The following is a 10,199-nucleotide window of genomic DNA, read 5'->3' as shown; positions in this document are numbered from 1 at the left end:
GCCTTCATCTTTCTCCTTTTCCTTTTTTCTAACACCCCCTTTTCACTTGTTTTGTTCTTCCCCTCTCCCCTTCCCTTCTCCTCTCCCTCTTCCTGTTACTTCTTGATCACAGTGTTTTCAGTCACACATGCTGCCTTGGTCCCGAGGGAGCTTTTATAGCCTTTCAGTGTGTGTGGTGTTGTTGTTAGTTGTACGTGTGTGTGTGTGTGTGTGTGTGTGTGTGTGTGTGTGTGTGTGTGTGTGTGGGTTCCTTCTTCTGCAGTGCACTTGTCAAAATATAACTCATTACACTACCTTAAATAACAGAAGACAATTGCTATTCTCTAGCATTTCCTGTCCCTTAATGAGCAGCAAAAATAAAAAAAAAAACCAAACGGATGATTCTTCCCTGTTACACTTTTTCCTGTTACGCTCATAGTTTCATTTTAAGGCATAGCCTGTGACATTTCCTTCTAAATGTCTTCTACCCTCTGACTCACCATCCAATACCAAACAATAGAGACTATATTTGCTGTACAAGAAGGTTTCTTACTTCTGTGTTAGTAAAAACCCTCTGATGCACAGAAACTGATGTGTTTTGTGTGGCCAACAGCAGTGTGTGTTGAATAAGACGAAATTACTTAGAATAAGCAGATAAATAACTCACAGATGTGCACCGTCATTATAACAAAACAGTATAGTTTGCTGAATGACTTAATCGTTTTAATAACGCAATGCTAATGCACTGCAAAGGGTCAAGGTCAAGGATCTAGGGTAACCCGTAACACTTTGATAAAAGCTGCTATAGTAGCTGGGAGCCAGGAAGCAAAGTCAAAGACGTATTTGCGGTAATAAATGTGTTAATATGGACTCTTCTGTTTGTTGTGCTCTCTTTGGAACATTAACATACCTTTATTGAATTTTTGAGTAAACACCTGGCTGCACCTGGACTGTAGTGTAGTTCTCCTTCATCTTCATCTTGTCCACCTTCTGGAAATTGGATGCTATATTTTTAGTTCTCTGTCTGTCTCTGTCTGTCAGCGTGTCATCAGACTTGGTGGTATAGCACCTCAGGGGGACACGTCACCTCTCAACCTGTCTCACAAGGTGCAAGACACTTCAACACCTACCTCACACACACACACACACATACACACACACACACACACACACACACACCTGTGCTAAACAGCACTGAAGCACGCACATGCCTTCCATTGTATTATTTGCACACATTCAGCACTGTGCACAATATAGAATGAATGGTGTGTAAATGTGAACACCTCGCACATTGTCACTTATCTGTCCTTATAGCATGCACACCTACACATTGTTGACACATTGTAGCCCACTTGTCTTAATTAAACATTTACCAATTTCCTGTCTTTGTATTAATAAAAAAGGGCTTTGTTCTCAGAATAACTCTCCCACCTCCTCCTCCATGCCTCCCTCCGTATCTCAATCTATGGACTACCCCTCCACTTCCACACTCGCTCTCTCTCCCTCTTGTCTGTCTCGCCGTCTTCCTTCAATCATTAGACCCTATTAGCGATTATTTGCCCTGTCTGCCTGTGAGCATGCCTTTCACGCTCCCACTCATCCTCACTGTGCTTGTTGTGCTTGTGTGTTGTAGAGTTTTCTTTCCTCTGTCCTCCGAGTCTTTCTGAGGGCTGCGGACCTCCTCAGACTGCCCCCCCCCTTCCTCACTAAACTCCTGCCAACCCCCCCCCCCCCACCCCCACCCCAACCTCCCACTTTCTTTCTCCCCCAACTGTGAGATTCATTAGAACGGGTTCAAGAAAGCCCTGAGGTTAAACTGTCCTGCTAGACTATTTCTCCCATCACACCCGCCCCCCCCCCCCCCCCGCCCCCCCATCCCTCCTCTCCCCGCTGGCTGCTTCCCTACAGATAGTTAACTCCTCACCCCTACTGCCACCATCTCCGACAGGTTTGTGTGCAGAGCAGACTACGAGATAACACAGCAAGTTTGTGCGTTTATTCATGTACAGTATGTGTGTGTGTGTGTGTGTGTGTGTGTGTGTGTGTGTGTGTGTGTGTGTGTGTGTGTGTGTGTGTGTGATGAAAAGAGAGAGCGAGAGAGAGAGAGAAGGGGGGAAAGTCTGCTGTCGGCGCAGCATGGTGAGCAGTCTGTGCGCTAGGCTGCACAAGCCAAGTTTCCTAGACGGACACACAAACGCACCCACACACTCGCAGACAGAGACGAGGACTCTCATTTTCAGAGACGGGAATGGAGGCGGGGGATCTTTTATATTTTCCTCTTCCAAACACGTAGCTGTTCTATTGTGAGCTGCCCTTGAAGACCCACCGCACTCTCCCTGCACTCTCTATTGGTTGATGCTTTCCTACTGTCTGATACGGTGTGAACAGATGCTCCCTTGATAGTCGTTGGCCTCTCGCTGTCACAGGGGCTGTCCAATCAGCTGTCACCCTGACTCCAAATTGAACTGTGACCACTCTCCTCCTCGGGTGAAGCATCAGCAGTGGCCGGTATTTCCCTCTCATCTGTACCCTGTACCCTGGCCTGTCCTATCTCTTTTCTCTAACACTACCCCCCCCCCCCCCCCCCCACACACACACACACACACACGCACGCGCGCACACACACACTTTCTTGGTATCTGGCTGTGTTGTCGCCTGGAGGGAGTTCATTCTGCCCTCCTTCTCTCCTCCTCTCCTCCACCTCCTTCTCTACGTATCGGCAGTGAAAGAGAGGGAGAGGAAAAAAAGGGAGGGTGAGAAAATGAGAGAGCGAGAGAGAGAGAGAGATAGAGAGAGAGTGAGAGAGAGTGAGAGTGGCAGCAGTATAGTGGAGGAAGCAAAGCCGACTCTCCTCTGATCATCTTTCTTGGATAGAGGGATAAAAGACAAGTCCCGGGAATCAGTCGTTGCTCTCGTCTGCAGGATTTACCCCGCCTGTATTTTATCCTCCGTCCTGCCTCTTTTCACCTCTTCATGGCACTGGACCGCTAGCTTTCACCTCTTTCTCCGGCTGTCCCGACTCTCTGGGTGTGCGTTTGTGTGTGTGCGTTTAAGAAAGCTGACCCTTTGCCCAGGGGATCTGGAGCAAGAGCGAGGGGGTCGAGAGCGGGGGCGTGCTCAGGGGTTGACCCCTTGCACCGCTCTGTCTGTGTGTATCTGTGTGACTGTCTGTGTCATTGTGTACGTGTGTGTGCGCGCGCGCGTGTGTGTGTGTGTATGTGCATGTGTGTGTCCTAGCTGGCTGGGCGGTCCCAGCCTCACGCTTGGTTAGCGAGGACCAGAGAGCGGGGATGACAGGCTGAGTCCCAGCCCAGCCTCCCCACACACAGAGCCTTGTTTCTGGGTGGCTGCGAGGGCACAGCCCCTCTCTAGCGCAGTCATCCAGGACAGGACGGCTGCCTGCGCGTTTGAAACAAGTTGCTCTCTCTTCATGACACTTAAACAGTAACCATGTTTGGACTAAAAGCACCACTTTACTACTTGCCAGGTAAGCCAATGGCAATTGTGTGTGATGTGGAATTGTACATCTTTGTGTGTTTTTACACATATATGCTCGCAAATCCCTTTTGTACATGCACAGCGGTATAGACAGCGTGTATACATGTGCGTTTGTGTTTGTGTGTTCTGGGGAAGTGCAGAGGAGGTTTGAGGTTAGCTCTGGAGTGCATCTAAGGAGACGCTTGTCTTTGTGCTGCTGGTCCTGAGGTTGAAACCTGAGATCCAAGACTAGTAATGCTGTGTGACAGCAGCTCTCACTCAGGTTTGCGAAGCTCTCAGCCCTTTATCAGCATGGAAGTCAGCAGGTAAACAGGGCGCTAAGTGGAAGCCCGTGTTTTATTCAACACAACCACGCGTTAAGTAGAAGAGAAAAGCAAATGTATGGCTCTGTATGTGTGATCTGTCTATGTGTGTACCCGTGTGTCTTTGTGTCTGTGCCGGTGACTGTGCGCGCTTTCATGCACATGTGCGTGTTTGTGGTTTCGTGTGTGTGTGTGTGTGTGCGCGCGCGCGCGCGCGCGTGTGTGAAAAAGAGTGAGTACTAGGGCGGCGTGAGGTTACCGCCGGTCGGCGCTTAAGTGCGTCTCACGGCTCACTGGGCACTGATTGTGGAGAGGACAGCCAAGAGAGGGCAGTGAGAGAGGGAGAGAGAATGACGGATAGAGGTAGTATGGGAGAATGAAAGAAAGGGGAACTTAAAAAATACAATATTTCTCTCTCTGTGCCTCGATATTGGGTTCATTCTACCATAGGCTCTTCTTTTTTTATTTGCACGTGTATATAAATGTTTTCCCTGCTCCATGGTTGTTAAACATGCACAAGGTACACTTACACACCTGTAAAATAGACAAAAAAAATATGCACTTTGCTGTGTATAGTGTATGAGCATGTATGCATATTGCTGTTCACATAGTTCAATTTTATCATCTATATCTGTACCAAGGTGCTCCTCCTCCGGCTAATGTGTGTTTTCATCTTTGTATGACTCTTGTCACTCTACAACAGAAGTGGGTACACTTCACTGACACTTACCAGAGCTAAATTATGTATGTGCTTTAGTCAGCAGGTAGAGTGTGTAGTTAGACCATAACTGACACCGCTTTAGTTTGGCCCCACACATTTCACTCAGCAACCCCACGCCCATTCTAATAGACCCCTTTACCTGCCAGCTGCCCAGTCAGCCAACCTCCCTGTTAACAGGTTTTTTTTTTGTTTGGTACATTGTCACACATTACCCAAACAACACTGTCCTCCTTCATTATTATTTAATATTAAATAGGGATATTTTGCCTTTCTTTCTTTCTTTCTTTTTTCTTTTGTTTGTTTGTTTGTTTGTTTCTGCTTTTTCTACATGTTTTGCATTGCATTCAAGTGATATAATAACTAATCCAACAGAAACAAAATTACACAAATCCTGGATCATGCCAACAATGATTTCTGTAGGGGTACAGTACATGAGTTGTCCAATGAAAAAACAGATATTAGTTTTCTCAACCACACCACATGTCACCACGTGTATAGGACTATGAGTATTAGGTGTTGTTAGGTACACTAAGCAGCAAATCTGTGTGTAATCTCTTCAGCTTGTGGCTAGTTATCACCACAAACCAAGTAAGCATATCAAAACAGTTGACGTCATTTGCGATCATTTGTACTTTAGACAAGAAATTTGAAACAGCTTTTCATCCGTTGCACTGGCCAGTCTTCACCATGTCCTCTGTGTCTTGCTATAGCCTTCCTCTCTTGTTCAGAAGGAGGGTTCTGAAATGGAGATCTGCTGTTAAAGGCCATCGAATGCCTGCTGTGTGAGAAAAAAAGACAAAACGAAACACAGACACGCGTTCTGTGTGTGTGTGTGTGTGTGTGTGTGTGTGTGTGTGTGTGTGTGTGTGTGTGTGTGTGTGTGTGTGTGTGTGTGTGTGTGTGTGTGTTTGAAAGGAGGGTCTTACAAAGCGAGGACTCACTGCATCACTTTTCTACATGTGTCACAGTCTCTGACCAGAGAGTATTCTTCAAGCTCAAGGTGATGTACAGTTTGATCAAACAGACCGATGCAAAAAGCAACACGAACAAGGACGGAGAGGGGCTGATACAAACAGGAAATTAGAGAGGAAAAGGAAAGATGAGGACATACAAAATCAGGGGAGAGATAAGAAAAGATGGGAATTCAGTTGCAAGCAAGCGCCTCCTCACCTTCCCCTCTGTCTCCTCTAGGCCTCCTCTCTGACTCTCCTTCATCTTCATCCTCATCCTTCTCCTTCTCATCCTCTTCCTTAGGGAACCTGTGACCCTCTCCTCCCTCCCCATTACTGTGCGAGTCTTGTGTGTGTGTCTATGTGTTTGTCTTTGTGTGTGTGTGTGTGTGCATGTGTGTGTGTGTGTGTGTGTGTGTGTGTGTGTGTGCGTGTGTGTGTGCTGCCCCATGAGGCTCCTGACCCTTCCCCACAAACCAAGTTCACAGCAGGAGAGCCACACAGATTAGAGACACAGAGAGAGGGTCTCGGTTGTGACAGTGGCCAAAGCTGGAGAGGTTGGTGTGAGTGTATATCATCTCTCTTTCTCTCTCTCTCTCCGTCTTGTATTTTTGTGTCTATGTGTGTGTGTGTGTGTGTGTGTGTGTGTGTGTGTGTGTGTGTGTGTGTGTGCGCACGCACGCGCGTGTGTGTGTGTGCCCAGCGCTGTTGGTTGCTTCTTCTCCCCCCCACCAACCCCCCTTTCATTCAGCCTCTCAATGAGCCCCTGCCTGCCTTCCCGTCTTAACCGCCGTTGCCTTGGAGACCATGTCAGACACATGCTCATTCTCCATGATTATTTGACAACAAAAAAGGTTGGGTTAAATAAAGAGGAATACGTTGGGGGTTGGGGGTTGGGGGATGTGTGGGGTGATGGTAAGAGAGAAGAGAAAGAAATGGATTAAGAGAGACTGACAGTGAGGGAAGTAGAGATGAAGGTGGGCAGAAGAAGCACTTGAACTTGGGCATTTAGAGCTCGGGAGCAACTACTTCAAAATGGAGGATGGCTCATGGTCAGTCCTTCTCCTGCTTTTGTTTTTATTCCTCTTGCTATCTGTATCTCCATCCTTCCTACACCAGTGCTCCCTCCTTGTATTTATCCCATTTCATTTCAGAGAGATCAAACCTTGTTTAAACCTCTTATACACCCCCTGTGTGCGTGTGTTAAGTTTGTGTTGCCTGTGTGCGTAATGCCTTTCTGCTACAGTATGTGTGTGTTTGTATCTGTGCTTGTGTGTGTTAAAGCTGACTGCTGTGCTCAGATCGACGGGATTGCTTTCTGCTGTTCTGTGTTGTTTTCCCCCGAAACTGTCTGCGCTTATAGCCTGAGGGTAAGGAAGGGAGGAAGAGGAGAGAAAACTAGATGGACAAACGGAGAAGCAGAGAACAAGAAAAGTAAAACAGGCAACAAACAACAACAAAAAAAAAAAAAACCTTGAAGTGATAGCGAAACTGCAAAGCACAAAGGCTCACAGGAAAAAGGAGAAGTGAGGTTAAAGAGCATGAGGGGCCGGAGTTTTGTTATGACAGGCCACAGACTGACGAGGTTTTGGTGTTGAGAACAAATCTTGCCAAACAAAACAACAAAAGTTCATAACAGAACGCAGACACTGAGGACCACTGGGTATTGCTCACCGGTGTTTCCCTTTGCTCAAAATCTGTCAGACAACCGCTTTGTAATCCTGGCCACTGCAGGACTAGACAGAGAATAGACTGGAAAAAAAAATGGAAACCAAATGTCTTAACTGACATTTACCTCAGTGTGTCCTCTTTGTCTCTCTTCGAGATTAACACGTAAACAAATCTGGAACTAAACAAGTCTGATCGTCGTGGTCTTCTCTCTTCACATCTCCCTGGCTCTCTCTGAAAATCAATTCCTTGAGAACACAGCGACGTGGACAAAAAGCCTTTCTCCTCAAACACACACACATACACACAAGGATAATCAATATGTGCGCGAGCCATGCTGGTGTTGAGCCCTGGATCAGACTGCAGACTAATCACTGGTGATTACTGAGTGCTCCTTTAGGAAAAAGGCTGGAGAAGAGTGGTGTGTGTTGAGAGCATCTTGGGATAAACGTGCATATTGTGCATCTGCTTGCGTGTTTGCAGAATGATCGCACCCTGGTAACCTTAGCCAAGAGAGAGCGCTCATTGATAAAAACCAGCAGAGAAGTCCATACTGTGTTAGGAGATTATCTGTGCAGTAGTGTAATCATTACATCCAATTAACTACAATATCTTTCCTTCTCCTTCCTTCTCTCCATTCCTAGCTGAGGCGATCTCCTCCGATCAATTCCTACAAATCTCCCTGTTGGGTCCACTACTCTCTTTATGCTAGCATCTACTCAAGTGTCACCTGCCTCTGCGTCTTTCTCCTCCTCCCTCTGCGCTTTTATCCCTTAGTTCACTCTATCATGGTATCCATTTATCTATTTTACTCCCCCTCCGCTCCTCGGCCCTTCCATCCCTCCATCCCTCTCACTCCATGTGCTCTGACAGCTCTGTCATTAGATGGCAGTAGCGGCAGTAAAGCAGTCACAATGATGGACTACTAGATCCCTCACCCGTTCCCTCTCCCGCTCTCTCTCTCTCTCCCTCGCTCTGCCCTCCCCATAAAAGCTCTGACCCGTTCTTGGTGTGGCATCTGTTCCGCGCCAGTCCGCAGGTGGCACTGCCCCGGTCATGGCTGTAACGGTCGGCGATGGAGCGTCTCACCGGCTGCCCCGTTAACCTCCTCGTAAACCCGGGGCTGTTAAACCCTGACCCTGAACACCTGTGGCCCTCTGCTCCTCTCTGGATGCAAGCCACCACCAGCAGCAACAGTGTCGGGGGAGTTCCAGAAATACACACATATTTTGTATGACTATACTTGTGGGAACTCCATACAATAAATGCACAACCTCAGCCACATCATTATTCGAACTGCATTACCTCAGTGAATAGTTCAACATTTTCCTCCGCCTTTGGACTTTAGACCCAGGGAGACAAAACATGTCCCAAATCAAGCTCTGTACTTTAAGGAATTATTTGACATATAGTTTGGCAGAAATGTGCTCACGTTCAAGTCTGTATAAATATGCCCCTAAGGATCATCAACGTATTACTTCTTGTTTTTGTTTTTTTCAGTTCATGGCTGAATAGTTAAATGCTGAACTTTTCCTTTAACTAACACACAGATATGAGTGGGATATCAATCTTCTCATTTCACCCCCAAAAGAAAGCCTAATGACTGTATTCCCCAAAATGTTGAACTAGTCCTTTAAATAAAGTCGCATTGGAAGACCTTTTCAGTTTATTATCACTGTCAGGACATTTGGCTCTCCTGCACTGAAAGACAGGAACTCACACACACACACAAACAAAAAACCACTTCACACGCTGATAGACTATTCCAACAGACATTCAGTGTGCTAACAGGTGCAGGAGGGGGACGGGGGACGGGGGGTAATGGGGGCTTTGCCGGTATCACAGTAGCATACAGCCATGATTTATAGACTGCAGTCAGTTCTCTCTCTCTCTCTCTCTCTCTCTCTCTCCCTGTCTCTCTCTCTTTCTGTTTCCTCTGGTTGTCTTGTCAGTTTGGCACCAGGGAGATGCAACGCTGTTTGTGGAGAACATTGCGTTGTGTGTGTGTGTGTGTGTGTGTGTGTGTGTGTGTGTGTGTGTGTGTGTGTGTTCTGTCCACAGCCGCAGAGGAGCAGAGCAAACAAAAACACACACACACGCACACACACACACACACACAAACACACACACAGACACGTACAGAGGAGGCAGCAGTGGGATGGTAAACGGTTCCTTCACAGCTGTGTGCATGCAAGGATATCAGCTGACAGGTCTTGTGTGTCACACTCGGGAGCGCTCGTCAAACACTCGGCTATCATGACGGACACTCACCTCTGCTCTTTTGCGTTAAGTCGCTGTGAACTTACACGAACCCCATTTGGAATGCGAGTGCAATGAGCACGTGGGCACTCTTTTATTTTGTGGTTGAAAGTGTGTATGTGTTTGTGTGTGCGTGTGTGTTGTCACCTCTCTCCTGAAACATTATTCCTGCAGCAGAAATAGCTGAGCTCTAATAGCCTTCATCTTCCTTTGCCTCCCCTAATCAAATTAGACTACAGAGAATTCTAATTAAACCCTGCTTGCATCTGATGGCACTGGGTTCACAAACACACGCACACACACACACACACACACACACACACACACACACACACACACACACACACACAGAGAGAGAGTTTCACAGATGTACATCATTGCACATTGACACATGTGCACGTAGCCGGCATTATTTTTCACTTATGAGCACTCAGATGAGTAGTGGTTTAACATTGGAAAGCAGAGTGATGACTAATTTGTAAGCTTCCCACCAGTGTGACGAAAGTGCATTGAGAATGGGTGTGGAATGTATGTACGTAATGCTTCTCTCTTTGAGGTTATTTGTTGTAATTGATTTGTTATATTGTGTTAATGCAATGATGGATGAAGGATGTTCAGAGGAAGAACCGGTTTGTGTGGGTTTGTGTAAACTTAGTCGTTGCTCTTGTGTTTGTGTGTGTGAGAGAGAGAGAGAGAGAGAGAGAGAAATTAAATTGAATAAAAAGATGTATTTAACAGCAGGTATGACGAGAAAGAGAGACTGTGACGCGGGTAGTAGAACTTATATGTTTGTCTTTTTAAGGTGAGAACGTTTTATTGATT

At 46.7% G+C, this 10,199-nt stretch overlaps 1 protein-coding gene across 1 annotated transcript in view; it reads left to right on the top strand.

Annotated features, from left to right (window-relative positions):
• Positions 1–3,357: 3,357 nt before the first annotated feature.
• gse1 (Gse1 coiled-coil protein) overlaps positions 3,358–10,199 on the top strand; it is a 65,464-nt gene continuing 58,622 nt past the window's right edge. Inside the window, exon 1 of the mRNA XM_022740411.1 lies at positions 3,358–3,466. Within this exon, the coding sequence (XP_022596132.1) occupies positions 3,430–3,466 (37 nt within the window). The 5' untranslated portion in view covers positions 3,358–3,429. The remainder of the gene's footprint in view (positions 3,467–10,199) is intronic.

Source organism: Seriola dumerili, unplaced genomic scaffold, assembly GCF_002260705.1.
Source record: "Seriola dumerili isolate Sdu_G_001 unplaced genomic scaffold, Sdu_1.0 BDQW01000003.1, whole genome shotgun sequence".
NCBI classification, from domain to species: domain Eukaryota; kingdom Metazoa; phylum Chordata; class Actinopteri; order Carangiformes; family Carangidae; genus Seriola; species Seriola dumerili.
Note: the sequence above shows the minus strand (reverse complement) of the source record. Positions and strands in the feature narration are given on the sequence as shown.